Genomic DNA, 17,975 nt, shown 5'->3' with positions numbered 1-17,975 from the left:
TTAACCACGAACTCAACCATATGATTAACAAACATTTAAACATATTTAAACATGAGAATTTATGGAATTAATCTATGAACCCTTAAATTGAAATTTAAAATTAAACTCCTAATATGAACAATCAATGATCAAAACCTTAGGTCTATTAATCATCATGTAAAATAGATCATTTTGGTAACAAGAAGCACATGAATTGAGATCCTTTTGAGGGAGCTCGAAGTTGAGTTACATACCTCTGAAAATGGAGGTCTGGAGTGCAAGTTAGAGGACCTGGGAATGCCTCAAGTATTCACTTAGCTTCAACAAACCACCAGGAAGCAATTGCAATGCTTAGATTTGCTTGAAAGTCCCTGCAACTCAAAATTCGATTTCACCTTAAACCTGAAAAAGTTATGGTTAGTGTGCTAGGAAAATGGTGTTACAGATCAAATGCAGATGTTTGGATAACTTCTATATGATGTTTAGAAGCTATCTAAACCATAAAGCCTCAAAACGCATGAGTGGAATTGGTTTTTGCAAGTTTGGGTTCAAAGGTTCTTTAATGGAGTTTTGAAATGGTGATTTCTGGTTCAAGGCCTTTGGTAGTTGTTTGGGTGTTATGGACAATTTCTATATGTGATATAGAAGCTATGCGAAAGGTTATTTGAGTGGCTAAGTGTTTGGTTGGAGTTTTGGCTTGTAATGAGCTTAAAGAAAGCTTTAATGGAGGTTAAAAAGTGATTTTTGGTTTGGAAGTGTTTGGAAGGCTAAGGAAGGTATAGACACCTTCTAAATGATGTTTAGAAGTTGTCTAAACCATTAGTTGACACCCAGAACTCTTAGAACAAGAATTCACTATAAAAGTGAAAAGATGGAAAAATGGAGAATTTCAAGTGAGGTATGACTTGGAGAATTCTGGTGTAATTGATCCAAGAGGCAAGGTCCTCTATTTATAGGCAAGAATTAGGGTTTGTGGATGGCAAAAGTTTAGAGTTTAAAGTTCACATGTGACTTGTGTACCATCTTGCTTGTTTGTGAATAAATGAGAAAGTTATGGTTTCAATGGCGAGGTACAAAGCTTTAAGCATGCTTGCAAGGGTTTGATTTGATCTTAGAGGCTTGCTTGTGGTTTTTGACTTGCTTTTGAGGCAGAAGAGACATTGTAGTGGCTCAAGGAGTGGACTTTGTGCATAAAGCTAACTTTACTAGAATGGAAGTGTTAACTTTGTGCCATTAATGGAATGATCAATTGGATAATGGCTTAAACACTTGGATTATAGCTCAAAAGAAAGTGTAATATTCTGATTATGGTGCTTTGAACAAGTTATATGGGCTGCAAGAAAGGAATCTTTCAAATTTGAACAAGTTTGGTTCGTAACTTCTTCACTTTCTTCATGTTCTTCTTCATTTTCAAGTGTTCATGGTGCCATATTGACAAAATCATATCTCATGAATGGAGCCATGGATTTTCTACTTAAAGCTTTGGAAAGCCCTTGCTACATACTTCAAATGAGTAGTTAAAAGTTTCCTCAAAATCCTTTTGGATCATTGAGAAAATGGCCATAAAGTTAAGAAAAAATCCAAGTAAAACTGTAACACCCCATACATAACTGACTAGTATATTATGCATGAAACGTTAAAATTGATATTGAGTACATACAAAAGCTATAGTTATAGAAAGATCCATATAAAATACAACATGAAATTCTACTAAGAAGCATAATACATGAGTCTTCAATGGATCTCGCACAGCGGAATGTCAAAACCAACGAGGTCTTCGAGCCAACACCACTTCCAAGTCTTCAGTCCAAACCTTTTACTGACCAAACGCTACTAAACTGCACCTGAAAAAAATATAAGTTGATTGGGGTGAGATTACTAAATCTCAGTGAGTCCTCCTATCCTATGGGTCCACTCGGATCTACAGGGTACATGCATCAAAACCGAATCCACCATTGATCCGGGGTTGTCCTCACATCCGGTACAAATACGGAGCAAACACATGATTCGTCCACCATAGGAGTCATCATATCACAAGTACACAAATAGTACTCAAACATGTATGCAGACCCATACCCATGTACGGGGAATCCAGAAGTGGTAACAGCCAAACTACCAAGGCTGCACACACACCCTCGGTGGGTTCACCCATGCCTATTTGCCAAGAGACTTGCACAAGCACCCTGCAAGAGTGATTAAATGGGTTCGCACAGGCCTACATGGCTGCGAGATGACCTTGCCTAAGAGGCGACACCGTCCCATTAACCATCTGTACGCACGTGGTGTTAACGGCAAGTGCAACACGCCGTCTCGACGCATGAGCCCATCCGGGTAGGAACCTAATGATATAGCCTACTTGGCATCACTAGAGATGGTTTACCTATTATGCGTAGGCTTACTTAGCCGCATAACGCCACCATACCGAGCACGCAAGTGTGTTAACGGCAAGTGAGTAAAACCCCGTACGGAAACTCACGAGCACACTGCAACGGTAGTTCAGGTGTGTTAATCATACCAAGAACGCCAATGTGTTAACTGCAAGTGAGACACGCCTCATAGACTCTCACGAGCACATCGCAATGGTAATTGGAAACCAGTCCATATACAATGGTGCCTTACCACCTAGTAGTGGCCCACATCGATTCTAGCATACCACACGATTAACAGGCGTCAATCACACAATACAATCAATTCCGTTCGTTTAACCAAAACGACGGTGTCCACAGGTTCCATGTATCATACATAATGGCATAACATTTTCAAACATGGATATACTATTCATAGTAGCAATAGGCATTTTATTCAATGCATGACATAATAATTATTAATCAATTGGTAAAGACATAAGTTCCCATACTAATTCATTGATTCACTAAATGGGGATCCACTATTATTAAATCAAACATTCTGGTTTGGGGACCAAATTTATTAGAAAGTACACATCGCTAGCTTTCCAACGATATAAAGTTTGCGCAATTCCGATACCCGAGCCGAAAGTTACGAATTTCCGAAGTTTGCTGATTTTTCCCTCTGCGCCCAGGGTAACCGGTTACCCAGAAGCCAGTAACCGGTTACTGGCATAAAAAAAAGCCCAGAAACACAAATTTACACAGAGTAACCGGTTACCCAAATGCCAGTAACCGATTACCCTGAAGCAGAATCAATTTTCTACATTTCTAAGGGTTCTAAACCAGTCCCAAGCACTCCTAATCAATTCCAAGCATCATGATTCAATTCTAAACAAATTTCCAACATGCAATAGTGATCTAATGTACACATTACATACATAAAACACCATCTAAGCATTAAAGCAAGCATGCATTACATAAAATTACCAATTAGCAATTAATCACATTTATCATTATGGGTTCATGGAGTTATCACTCACACCCAAACCCCAACATGCAATTTCCCACAAATTTTCCCCAAGTCTCTAACTAAGGACTCACCTTGGCTTAATAGAGGTTGAGATGGTGCTCTTGCTACTATTGCATCTCCCTCTTGCTCAAACTTCCATCTCCATTAGCAAGAAATTCGTAGCTCACCTTCATACACATTCAGCATTGACCACCCAACTTCAAACTCGTTTTTCTCCTTCAAAACAAAAGTTATAAATGCGAACCATAGTTGCAAATTGAAGAGAAATTCGTTAGCTTTCCAATGGGACCAGAATCGTTACGATCGGAGTTACGAGTTGAGAGTTATACCTGATTTAGTGGAGCTGTACCAAGTGTTGCGAAAATAGAAACTTGAAGATGAGTTCTCCCTTCCTTCTCTTTGCTTCAATGGCTATTCCTTTCTTCTTTCTCCCAAAAATCTGATTTATGAATCACTATCAATCCAAACAAGCCTTAAGTTCACATGCATAGGGTTAATTGTCTCAATTGCCCTCCAACTAAATCATATTTACACCATTGCCACTTGGTTAGTTCCTAACCAATTTCCTTCTACTCCAACTAATCTTTCTTAATGCATAATTAATCCATAATATTTTCTTAGTATTTCATAATCATGCTTGATCATAATATGGGATATTACATTCTCCTCCCCTTAAATAGAATTCGTCCTCGAATTCTTTCTGATCACCACGGAAACAACGTGTCCAAATCTATACCAACTAGGGGATGAAATATTCCTTACATTTCTCTTCTGATAATCTCACTACTATGTCTGAGGGTCATTCCATACGAAGAAACATAATCTGCCAAAACACCTGCGTCCCACTATGCATGGTTAGAACCTTGACTCTCAAGCAACACGTCTATCCAGATACTTTGTTCTGACATATCTGGGGAAAGATCATTCTAGGGTCCTTGACCTTCACTGCTCTGCACTGAATCTCCAAAACTTCAAAAACTTTAATAATCCACTCATGTCGGATTTCCTTCGTTTCATTCTCTGGTGTGTTCACCCTTATTCAACAAACGTTACTGATTCACTCAGCTCCTTGAATTACTTCCCATTTGAGAATTACCGCCACAACATCACTTCTGCGACAACACTTCAAATTATTCTCCACTCGAGTCCATACAATGTCATTAGGCGTTAGCCAAATGTCTTGGTCTCAACTTCTGGTTCCCAAGGTCTTAGGATGATTGTCCCAAATTTACCTTTACTTATACAACTGAATCTCCTTACTTTAACTCTTACTCCAGTTTAGACATAACAACTGTCACTGTAAACCGCGAAGGTGCAATCATCTTGCAACTATAGCCTTGACATTCGACAACTTCACACAAGATTCTACTGAGGAGAGGCGAAATTCAACGGCTGACCTGTAACCATTGTCCAAGCCTTCCTGCACAATCGTAGTGCACAAGGTATAACTACAAAGAACTTGCGCCAACTGAATGTCCTTTCTAGCCTTCAGCATTTCGACGGTCTGATACTCAGTCCAACCCTTGTGACTTGCAAGCTAAACTGATGACCTACGAACGTCGGACTGCATGCCATCCACAAAAAGTATTTCCAAGTTGGCCCATTGACAACACCTCTCGAGTTTATGGTGGATCCTCGAGTGATTGGAATGAACGAAACCCCGCTTCGACAATTTCCCTTAGGAAAATACTTTCATCCCAACATAAAATCCTACAATTAGTCCATTCATTTCTACCTCTGACTTATCTGATTCTTCCTTGATCCGTTGCGCTACTCTGATTCCAATAAGCCACACACCTTGAAATCCTCTGAATCACGTTATATCCATAATTCACTTGGTTTCCATTAATACACAATAATCCCTATTCCACAGTGTCCAATTACAACACGTGCCAGAACTCCATATACATCCATCATCGACTACTACTCTTTGAAGTTGCGTACTCTCTAGAATCAAGCTTCTACTTACTCTGCCATTTCATATAGTTCATCTACCACAACTTAGGTACACGTTTCGATCTCAGGACATTGAAACCCAAAAATTCACTGACTTAGAGGTCCGTCCTTGTCACTGATTTCCACAGCGTATAACTGCTATGCTTTTCATTCTAACAAATCTTTGTTTCTCGACCGGTATATGGAACCCTTCATGACGTACTGCAGCTCATGATAACTCTAGCAGTTTTACACAACTTCTACCCAACCATAAACCTTCATTCTCTTAGTGTGGTATCACCTCTGATAACTCGTGCGACTTACTGATATAAAATCCTCCCATAGCCACACTCCATTCACACAGTCATCTAATGTTTGTTCCACCTCTGAACTAAACTGACTTCCTCGGCGGTTGCATCCTTCATTGTGGTGCTTCTAACAGTCAGAGTGTAGCCGCAATGCAAGAAATTTCACTTTGCACTTCGAACATCTCTCTTATAAACTCCTTAGCAGTTCTCAAACCAAAATGTCCATGCTTTACCAAGATTGAGATTTCTTCACCCAGAGTATCTACATACACTTTACCAGATACGTCACACATCAAACTATTCCAAAATAAAATTCACATATTCCATCACCGGTCGCCAATGGTACACGATAGCCACTCACCATGCTGACCAGGATATCATGACCGCACATGAGTCCCACTCTAGACACTCTTGTAAAATCGCCAACTTAACACTTCACGAAACGAGAACGTCCCCAAGGTACAATCTGATACTAACTCACGCAATCACGATCACCCAGAGTCTCCATAAGTATAGTATTGGATCTTGATCCATTTCACCAGCGTCTGCCTAGTTATTCCTCTACTATCGAGCATGACATATGGATCCTCATCCCACATTTCTTATGAGAGTCTAGACCTGCGTCTCATGAGTATCACATCAGAATTCTACCTTCAGCTTCGGATCACCCTTGTCCCACACACGTCGGAAAAAGGATGACTCACACATCTTGTGCACGATAGCGATACTGTGGCATTATACCCGTCTGGTAGTACCAACATGGTGGTCCAACTCCGAGGCCATGTATCCAGGTAACCTACCTCAGTGGTGTATAATGATCCCCACGCATATCCTATAGTTGCAACCGACAAGTGTCTGAACAGGCCTCCAACAGGTTCATCGTTCCTCAAGTCCTCCGAATCACACTCCTCAGGATGCTAAAACCTGAGAGTGCTACACACCAAGGTTTACTTACTCGGAAAGCCAAAACGGCAAGCACGGAGATTTGAAGTTCAACTTCGGATTACTATGCAGTGCGCGTACCCACTCGTCCCACGCATGCATGAGATTCCAAGGATAATTCAGTCCAGATAGGAATACTATGGTTCCTAACAACCAATGCAACTGCGATCATCCTGCTGACGTTCCAGATAGATCTTAGTTCCTACTCGCCTGAACGCCCAACGCCAAGTGTAGTTCTATGGCTTCACTCGGGGTCAGACGAACAACAACTAACAAAGAACTTAGGTTACTGCATTTCACGCTTCTTCATCATTTCATATTCTATCTAGCGTAGTTCTAGAACTTAAATATAAAATGATAAGAACAGAAATACATATCCTCTTCCATCGACCGGGTATTCAAACCTCGCCCAATCGTAAGTTACCACACTCGTACCTTCCACCAACATTTACTAGGTAACTACTCTCGCTTAGGGTACTTCGAGTTAAATCAAGATCTAATACTCCGCCCATCCAATTACTGTCCGTACCAGCGCAATCAAAAAGGTCTGACTCCCCTATCCGCATTTCCAAAGGTTATTCTGTTCTATCAGCTCACCAATCACACCTAACACCGGCAGCATCATCAATACTGAATCCCACTAATTCCCAGCTCAATACCTTCGGAGAATCTCACTTACGAGGCTCCTACTCAATCCTATTTGGATTTCCCTTTTCTATTACCAAGACTTAGAGAAAGTTCACTTCGTCCAATCAAAATCCTGGGGGTTCTAGCTGTCTTCATCCACACCTTGGTAGTTCGGGTATTACTCCTTTGCGTCAAACGCTCCTCTTAATTCTGACAACTCCAATATTATCCACTTACACCATCCAAACAATCCATTACTCATCCCACTCCAACTACTTGGGTTCACAATACTTACAAGTTTACGAGTCCTCGTGGCGGCTCTGTCGTAATTCTACTGTCTCACACTCGGTTGATGAGTTGATCAATTTCAACAACTGAATGAGATATTAGTAAGATCAGGCTAGCGACGCACACATGTGAGGAGGAAATGAATTGCTAGTGATGTCTCATGGCTCGGCCGAGAATCTACCTGCTCTGATACCAACTGTAACACCCCATACATAACTGACTAGTATATTATGCATGAAACGTTAAAATTGATATTGAGTACATACAAAAGCTATAGTTATAGAAAGATCCATATAAAGTACAACATGAAATTCTACTAAGAAGCATAATACATCAGTCTTCAATGGATCTCGCACAGCGGAATGTCAAAACCAACGAGGTCTTCGAGCCAACACCACTTCCAAGTCTTCAGTCCAAACCTTTTACTGACCAAACGCTACTAAACTGCACCTGAAAAAAATATAAGTTGATTGGGGTGAGATTACTAAATCTCAGTAAGTCCTCCTATCCTATGGGTCCACTCGGATCTACAGGGTACATGCATCAAAACTGAATCCACCATTGATCCGGGGTTGTCCTCACATCCGGTACAAATACGGAGCAAACACATGATTCGTCCACCATAGGAGTCATCATATCACAAGTACACAAATAGTACTCAAACATGTATGCAGACCCATACCCATGTACGGGGAATCCAGAAGTGGTAACAACCAAACTACCAAGGCTGCACACACACCCTCGGTGGGTTCACCCATGCCTATTTGCCAAGAGACTTGCACAAGCACCCTGCAAGAGTGATTAAATGGGTTCGCACAGGCCTACATGGCTGCGAGATGACCTTGCCTAAGAGGCGACACCGTCCCATTAACCATCTGTACGCACGTGGTGTTAACGGCAAGTGCAACACGCCGTCTCGACGCATGAGCCCATCCGGGTAGGAACCTAATGATATAGCCTACTTGGCATCACTAGAGATGGTTTACCTGTTATGCGTAGGCTTACTTAGCCGCATAACGCCACCATACCGAGCACGCAAGTGTGTTAACGGCAAGTGAGTAAAACCCTGTACGGAAACTCACGAGCACACTGCAACGGTAGTTCAGGTGTGTATACCAAGAACGCCAATGTGTTAACTGCAAGTGAGACACGCCTCATAGACTCTCACGAGCACATCGCAATGGTAATTGGAAACTAGTCCATATACAATGGTGCCTTACCACCTAGTAGTGGCCCACTTCGATTCTAGCATACCACACGCATAACAAGCGTCAATCACACAATACAATCAATTCCGTTTGTTTAACCAAAACGACGGTGTCCACAGGTTCCATGTATCATACATAATGGCATAACATTTTCAAACATGGATATACTATTCATAGTAGCAATAGGCATTCTATTCAATGCATGACATAATAATTATTAATCAATTGGTAAAGACATAAGTTCCCATACTAATTCATTGATTCACTAAATGGGGATCCACTACTATTAAATCAAAAATTCTGGTTTGGGGACCAATTTTATTAGAAAGTACACATCGCTAGCTTTCCAATGATATAAAGTTTGCGCAATTCCGATACCCGAGCCGAAAGCTACGAATTTCCGAAGTTTGTTGATTTTTCCCTCTGCGCCCAAGGTAACCGGTTACCCAGAAGCCAGTAACCGGTTACTGGCATAAAAAAATGTCCAGAAACACAAATTTACACAGAGTAACCGGTTACCCAAATGCCAATAACCGATTACCCTGAAGCAGAATCAATTTTCTGCATTTCTAAGGGTTCTAAACCAGTCCCAAGCACTCCTAATCAATTCCAAGCATCATGATTCAATTCTAAACTAATTTCCAACATGCAATAGTGATCTAATGTACACATTACATACATAAAACACCATCTAAGCATTAAAGCAAGCATGCATTACATAAAATTACCAATTAGCAATTAATCACATTTATCATTATGGGTTCATGGAGTTATCACTCACACCCAAATCCCAACATGCAATTTCCCACAAATTTTCCCCAAGTCTCTAACTAAGGACTCACCTTGGATTAATAGAGGTTGAGATGGTGCTCTTGCTACTATTGCATCTCCCTCTTGCTCAAACTTCCATCTCCATTAGCAAGAAATTCGTAGCTCACCTTCATACACATTCAACATTGACCACCCAACTTCAAACTCGTTTTTCTCCTTCAAAACAGAAGTTATAAATGCGAACCATAGGTGCAAATCAAAGAGAAATTCGTTAGCTTTCCAATGGGACCAGAATCGTTACGATAGGAGTTACGAGTTAAGAGTTATACCTGATTTAGTGGAGCTGTACCAAGTGTTGCGAAAATAGAAACTTGAAGATGAGTTCTCCCTTCCTTCTCTTTGCTTCAATGGCTATTCCTTTCTTCTTTCTCCCAAAAATCTGATTTATGAATCACTATCAATCCAAACAAGCCTTAAGTTCACATGCATAGGGTTAATTGTCTCAATTGCCCTCCAACTAAATCATATTTACACCATTGCCACTTGGTTAGTTCCTAACCAATTTCCTTCTACTCCAACCAATCTTTCTTAATGCATAATTAATCTATAATATTTTCTTAGTATTTCATAATCATGCTTGATCATAATATGGGATATTACAAAAACACTTGAAAATTATTTTCTTAATTCCATATCTCTCAAAATAATCACTTTTTGAAAAAAGTTCCATTATGATAAGTTGTTTGTTTTGCCGAGATCTACAACTTTCATGTTGGGAGATTTTTGAGTGTGTAAGCAAAATTTGGAGATCCATGAATTAGGTTAAAATACACTTAAAAACCCTAATTTGACTTTTTGTTGACTTTTTGATTCTTGATGAATTCTTTGAATTTTCGCTGATCAAATGTCTTCAATATCCATATGATGATGATTTGGATCCTTAAAGTCCATAGTTGACTATTTCCCTCAAAAGTCAAAGGTTGACTTGCACAGTTGACTTTTTCCAGATGAATTGTAGTTTTGTGATTTCCTTATGAATCAGGATCTCCTCTTCAAATGAATGATATGAATGGACTATAATGTTGATTTGGATGCCCTTGAATCATATTTTGATTCTTGGAACCATCTCCTGATTAAAAGTCAACCCTCCATAAAAATTAGGTCAAAAACCCTAATTGGAGCTTCTGATGAACTTGAAGGTGATTAATCTTGCATTGACCTATCCTTGAGTTTTGATTTTGATTGAAGAACCCTTTGAATCATAGAATAATTTTGAATTTCTTTGTGGTCCTCAAAACCCTAGTTTGCTCAATTTCTTCTTAGTCAGTCTCTTGTCTTAGGTCACAAGCAACAAACAACAATTTTTTGTATTTTTGGTTAGCAAATGATAAATGCATGATGATTATAATGATAATGATGATCCTAATATTTAAGCTATGGTGGGATCTCAGATGTCAAAAATTGGGGTGCAACAATACCCTCTGATGCATGGTCAAAGGTACTTCCCCAACACCGTGGATCCATTCTCTCCCAAGGAGCAAGTTGTAGTTGGCCTTCGCTGGTACCACCATGAACATAGTAGTCCTCGTGATTGATCCCACAGTTAAGTCAACTTGAATTACTCCCACAGTATGTCCTATCTTCCCTTCATAGTTTGATAACACCATGTTATGAGGTTTTACGTCTGTATCGAACATTCCCAATTTTTTCAGTATAAATTGAGGCATGAGATTCACCGCAACTCCTCCATCTACCAGTACTTTATTCACTTTTACCTGTTCGATTTTGACCCTTATATAGAGGGGCTTGAGGTGATTTTACATCCCTTGATGCGGTCGCTCGAACTGGGCATTTTGCTCTTCGATGGCGCCATTATTGAGGACGTAGTAACACACGGGTTTATGCTTTGCCATTTTTGCTGCATCGACCTCATCATCCTCGTCAATCTCTGTTTCCTGGTTGTATTCGTGTGGTAACACTGAGACCACATTGCAAGAATTCATGTGTAAAGACGAGACTCCATCAGAATCGAAGTTATTAGTAGGTATATCATCTTCTCTCATTTGCTCTTCTTCAGCTTTATTATAATCCATTTTCCCCCAGCAGGGATTATCTTTCTTCCTACAGGAGGTTTGGTTGAATGAGTTTCGTTTGGGAAGGTTCTCGTGTTGCTGAACTCTCCGATTTCAATCGAAGTCGTCTCCTTTTCTGCTTTCTTCAGTCTTTGGTGCCTTCTCCACTGGGATCTTGACATAGGGTTCTTACCTAGTTCCCCAATATAACGGCTTCCCTTTCTGATGCTTGAAACTTCTTTCTATAAGCCCAGGACGTTCTCCATCCATTGTCGAAGTTCCTCCACTTGTCTTTCTTTGGTCCCACATGAACCCATTTATGCTCTGAGACCTTTGATGGTACTTTGAAGGTAACTCTTCTTGATTTTGGATGTGGGCTATCCTGTCTTCTTGGGACATATCAAGCATTCAGTTTCGTCTTTGTGGTAGCGAACAAAAAAACCTAATAGGCTTTCTCCAGGCTTAGGATACACTCCCAGAAATTCACCTTCTTTTCTCCAGTTCCTATGAGTTTTAGCGTGCTGCCACCTCTGGGGTTGAATGGTCCAGATTGACCATGTTGGTGTCTAAGTTGGCGCCATGGGTAATCTACATTTCTTCAAATTTCTTTCTTAGCCTTCAGTAGCCATAGTTGTCTCTCCTACAAGACCTTCAGTAGACTTTGGTTCGACTGAATCTTCAGACATGACATCCTCCTTCAGGTCATCAATAACCTGTTTTCCAGCTTGGGCATCTTCTTCATCTCCTGGGTTCCCTCTTGCCTCAACTTCAACCATGTCAACCATGTTGATTTTGACAGGCTCGGTGTAATTTGTGTCAGCAATATTGAGGGGATTGGCGTCTATCTTCATTTGATTTCTTCCATTGTCTGCAAACTTTAGACGTCCCTCCTTGATCTCATTCTGAATAAGATCCCTGAAAAGAAAACACTGTGAAGTTTTGTGGCCCAAAAAATTGTGGTATTTACAGTAGCCTCTCTTCTTATGTTGTTCTAACGGAGGAATTTTAATGTTAGGAGGCAAAACCATTTGACCATCTTTCACAAGCAAATCGAATATTTCATCACATTTAGTTATGTTGAATGTGTATGTTTTCTTAGGAAACTTATCATTCTTTTCAATTTCAACGGGATTTTTCCCATTTGATGGTGTGATCATCTTGCAAGTATAAGGGCCTACCTCCTTTAATTCAACTAGATCCACTTTGCAATCTTCGAACCCATATTGGTCCTCGGAAATCTCTGGTTCTCCTTTGTTTACTTCGACGTAGGTAACCATTTCCTTTTTATAACTTTTGTTCGCCCTAGCCTTCTCAGCTTTTAATCTTTTGACCTGGCGAACCCTATCAGCCAATTGGGCCACATCTCACAGATACTGCGTGTCCAATTTCTTCCTGATAGAGTAATCTAAACCTCCAGCGGCCATTTCGACTAGTTCGTGTTCATGCACCACTGTAAAGCATCTAGCCTTTAAAAGACGGAACCTGTTCAGATAATCATCTATAGGTTCAGTAAACTTCCTTTTAATACTGGCCAACTCTTTGAGACTTATCTTAGTTTGACCCATATAGAATTGTTCAAGGAACAACTTTTCTAACTGAGACCAAGTATCTATAGAATTTGGTGGTAGTGTCGTGAACCATGTGAAAGAGTTCTTGGTTAGAGAACTACGGAAATATTTTATCCTCTGATCCTCATTGTTCGCCAAATCTCCGGCCTCAATCATATATATGGCTATGTGCTCTGTGGTAGATTCAGTAGTATCTCCTGAAAATTTGGTAAACTTAGGGACCTTGTGACCCCTAGGTAATTCAGTTTGTAAAACATAATCTGATAAAGGAGAGGTATAATTTGGCCTTCGAAGTCCGGTGTTCAGACCATTTTGGGCCATAATCCTCTCTATCATAGCAGTTAGATTTGTTTCCATCTGATTATTTTGCCTAACCCTGTGAATCACTTCGTCAGCATTTTGGTTTCTATTAACCATCGCTACCCTCCCTGGTTGTTCTTCAGGGGTATCTTGTCGAACTACTTGTTGTTCTAATCCTGCTCTCACGGGTTCTGTTTCGGGGGGTGGTCTTGGTGGTCGAACTTGATTTATGGTTGGTATATCCTCCTGAATGACTATTTGGTTTGTCCTTCGACGCGTTGAGGTTTCAGGAGGGCCTAAAAAATTTGCTTTTCGACCCATCTGTGCTGACAATTGTTGACATGTCACAGAGTTATCTTGATTGGTTCTGTTAATGTTCTGTATTAAAGGAGAAAAGATTGCCCTCATTTCTCTGGCCAACAAAACCTACCATATCTTAATTACTGGCGTCCATCTGTTGTCAGAATGTTGCTTGATTGTTTGTTGTCAGTGTAGGTAAGACTTTGAATTTGGACATTTTGTCCCATATTATTCACACCAGAACCAGAATTCTGGAATGGGGAAAAAACTGACATATTAGCTGCAGTGTAAACAGGTATACTACTACTTAAACCTGCCATGTAAGAATATGGCATCCCATAAGGTTGATCTCTTCATTGTATTTGGTTTTCGAATCCTTGGTTCGGAGGTGGTGTCCCCTGAGTGCCAAATGGTGGTATCTGGCTTACTTGTGCATTCGACAGAGTGGCTGCCGCGGTTGTAGCGGCAACGAATGCTGAATTATTTCCCTGGGCCGTTCCTGTAGATCCTTGTATTGGACCAGTCACGGCCACTGAATGCGCTGGCGCAGACATGGGCTGTGATTGGGCATTGGGACCTATAGTGTTTGTTGCACTAGCATTGTTATTTCCCGATCCCTGTGGAGGATCTTGTGTCCCCCTCTGTTAGTGTTGTTAGCCATTCTCTTAGTATATTTCCTCTTAGGTATTGGTTGGTTATTGTCGAAAATTTTACCACTCCTAAGGTTCATACAACACGGACGGTAACGAAAACACTAAATCTAAAAACTAATTGAAATGAATAATACTTGACGATAACACTATGACACAGTCCCACTGGGCGTGCCAATTTGTTTACCAGTGATTTCTGACAAACAACCGCTAGTCTTCCAAAATGTCTAAACAATCTGGTTACTCGCAGGATCGACTAGATTGATCCTAGGACATTGTTAAATAGTGTTTCAGTAATTTGATTCATATTCAATAATCTTTCTAGTTTGTAAATATATACAACTTTCTAATGTAAATTGCAATGAGTAAATAACTTCAAAACGAAATAAAGTAAATGCATAAACAACATAAACTTCGACTTAAAATATAACTTTGCACTAAACAAATAACATGAAATGTAAATATGATGTTCTTCACACATACATTGTTTCAGCAAAGACTCTTTTCTCTCACGCTGGTACTTCAAGTATTTTTGTTAATTTTTGTATATTGATTCGAACATATCAACCTAAGCAATATCACTCCTATTTATACTATTTCGACCCTAACGGTCTCTACATAGATCTCTGCCACGTTCGATATTTCTAACATTCACTTCATTTCAAATGTTCCCACGCGTCCACTAAACAAAACCGTTCCATTTGAATTTCAAATCTTTCCGCTTTAACATTTTGATCATGTTAGCGCTTCCGTCGAAGGATACTTGTAAATATTACAAAAACTACTCTTGGTCGAATAACATTTCTTCCAAAGAGAAAACCTTAAATAGCTCTACGAGAACTATTTCTTCATCATAATCCAACACTTAAGGTATCACAATCCTTTAGTCGAAATCTTCAGCTAACAAATTGTCCCCAGTAAATGGCTATTTCGAATTCATGCAGAGATAGGCATTTCTTGTAACTCTAGATTTCGACTGCTTTTTAGTTCTACAGTAGTAACTATCAATCAATCGTGGTTTACCTTCTCAAAACGTCGAATTAATTAAAGTCGAATAAATAAAAGTCGAATTAATTAATTATTGGTTTTCAACCTAATTAATTAAATCGGCAAAATAAAGTTTTGATTAAATTTTATAATCCTGATAAGTATTTTTCAAACAATTAATAAAAGCATTTATAGTTAATTAAATAATTAAACAAATATTTGAATAAAAAAGGGTTATTAACAATGAAATCAAATTATTTCATTAATAAATATTAAAATAAATGATTATGATTTTATGAAAAAGAATAAAAAAACATTAAGAGAATTTTTATATAAAAACATAAATAAGAAAGAAACAATTAAATAGAAAACTAATTATTTAATAAATAGAAAATAAAAAAAGAAAGTTTGAAAGCTTAGCTGGAAATCCTGTGTGGCGCAAATCTGAGGTGCATGATGCTCCTGCAACCCTAGATGCGCTGGATCTTGTAAGTGAGAGGATCTGAAGGATGGTGATGGAGATGCATAGTAAGAGCATAGGGCCTGCACGCGCTGGATCTGATGGCATAGCGTTTGTAAAAAAAAGTTTACGTCCTGGGGGATTCGAACCCAGGGCCCTTCCATCACAAGCGAACGTCTCTTGCCAACTGAACTGCTTTGCTATTCTGTTTACCACACACGCTAATAACATTATATAAAAAACGTGTTAAATACAAATTCAAACCAGAAAATCGCGCCCTCTTCCTTCGTCTTCTCCACTTGAGAACATGATTTTGCTACGAACATATACAGGATTTGTTACGATTTGTCTGTGGCTAAAACCTGTGAAACTCACAACTCAATCAAAACAACAATAAAATTATATTTTTAAACATGATTCAACTCTAAATCTTCTTCTGAACTCAATGGTCCTTTTGATTTGTACTAATTCTTACGAACTCCCGAATCCCCAATTTGAAGCTCCAGGAAACCTAACAATGGCACAACACTAACCTTGCATCTAAAGCTCAATTAAACTTTCCAGAAACATCATAAAGGTTATCACGATCATGAATATATAAGCCAAATATGTTTATGATGTGTGTATGACTGAGATCGAAAATAAAAAAAAACGAAGCAAACAGTGACAACAATGGCGCCGATTCTGGATGCCTTATGACTCGGTATTGTTGTGGATCGCTTCAGGAGCTTCGTGGGAGTGTGAATGAACCTTCAGAACCCCTTGAGAATGGCTGTAAGTTTCAAACTGAATGTGAGTTTTTTATGAAAAATTGGGTTTAGTTTATGGTGTTCTTGGCAACATAACCCTTGTGAATTTTCGTCTGAGTCTATCCAGGTACTTATAAGGAGTATCTTAGGTTAACAATTAAGGATTGAATCTTGGTAATTTTCATGATTGAAATTTGATTGGATCTTTGAATTCACACTTTCTAAACTTGGCCAATTTGCTCTTTCTCTTACCAATCTCAATCTCCACAAATTTCTATCAGATATGTTGTTTAATTGATTTGGTTTCAATAGGATCTCTAATTGAATATTTGAATTTCATATGATTTATATAAACTAATCATCATTTTTAAATGATAAAAAAAATTCATATAAAATCAAATAATATTAAAAAAATCGTGGCATTGGATATGGACCCCATTGGTAACTTGTGGAACAAGATTGGATCAAAAAATATTGGGCCCATTTGCAATAAAATCCAACTTGGCCCTTATTTGCTTCTCATTTTTCACTCAAATTTGTCCAACTTTGACAAGGCATATCTCCCTCAATTTTTAAGATATCGAGGAGTTCTAGGACTTTTTGGAAACCTCAAGATGTCCTTTACAAGCCACTTTGGAAGCTCTTTTCCATTTGAGGATTTTATCTTGATGATATGGGCTTTGACAAAAAAACTGCTTTTGGTTGACTTTCAAAAAGGACCTATAATGTTTTGATCCATATCTCTCAAATGAAGCATTTTTAGACTTGGCATGTGAGAGGCAAATTTGTAGAGAATTCAATTTCCTTCAAAATGAGCTTTGGATGGGAAATTTCTAATGTTCCATGTGTGAGTTATGGCTGGTCAAAGTTCAGTTGACTTTCTCCTATGAAAACCCTAATTTAGAAACTTTTGAATTTGTTGATTTCTGATCTTTCTTGATGAACCATGATCAATCCTTGATCAAATGGTGAATGATACTTCATAATGGGGATGTTGACCAAAAATTAGAAGTTTTGACTGTGGTTTGACCATAGTTTGACTTTTAGGTTAACTAGTCAATTATTGATCGTTCGGGCCATTGGGTGAGCAATCTTTTGAACCAGAGCTTGAAAATTGGCATGAGGATTCTTTGAGGCATATGAGAGGTTATGAGGTCCACCTGAGGTATCAGAAGTTGATTTTACTTTGAGAAAAGCAGAACCCTAATTCAGAGGCACTTGTTTAGGAGATAGTTAGCTTTGAGGAATTGGATATCTTTGAGCATTTGAAAGTCAGATGGACTGAAATATGATGGGCAAATTTTGGGGTATGACAGCTGCCCCTGTTCAATCTTCTTACACTTGAGGATGTAGATTGGCTTGTGTGCCTATCGGAATCTGAAGGTGGAAGAGGATTGAACACTAGAATACCAAGAAATTTGCCCTTGCTGATTGTGAAGGGACTTTTCGGAGA

General features: G+C 39.1%; 1 protein-coding gene across 1 annotated transcript; it reads right to left on the bottom strand.

Moving 5' to 3' along the window:
- Nucleotides 1–12,872: 12,872 nt before the first annotated feature.
- Nucleotides 12,873–13,697, bottom strand: LOC131613600 (uncharacterized). The gene has a single exon (XM_058885254.1). It carries the CDS (start codon nucleotides 13,695–13,697, stop codon nucleotides 12,873–12,875), a length of 825 nt encoding a protein of 274 aa, XP_058741237.1.
- Nucleotides 13,698–17,975: the final 4,278 nt, after the last annotated feature.

Source organism: Vicia villosa, linkage group LG6 (genome assembly GCF_029867415.1).
Source record: "Vicia villosa cultivar HV-30 ecotype Madison, WI linkage group LG6, Vvil1.0, whole genome shotgun sequence".
NCBI classification, from domain to species: domain Eukaryota; kingdom Viridiplantae; phylum Streptophyta; class Magnoliopsida; order Fabales; family Fabaceae; genus Vicia; species Vicia villosa.
The sequence above is the reverse complement of the archived record's forward strand: the minus strand, read 5'-3'. Positions and strand labels throughout refer to the sequence as shown.

Coding starts and splice junctions, on each gene's coding strand:
- LOC131613600 (XM_058885254.1), bottom strand. CDS start 13,697: ATGGGTCGAAAAGCAAATTTTTTAGGCCCTCCTGAAACCTCAACGCGT.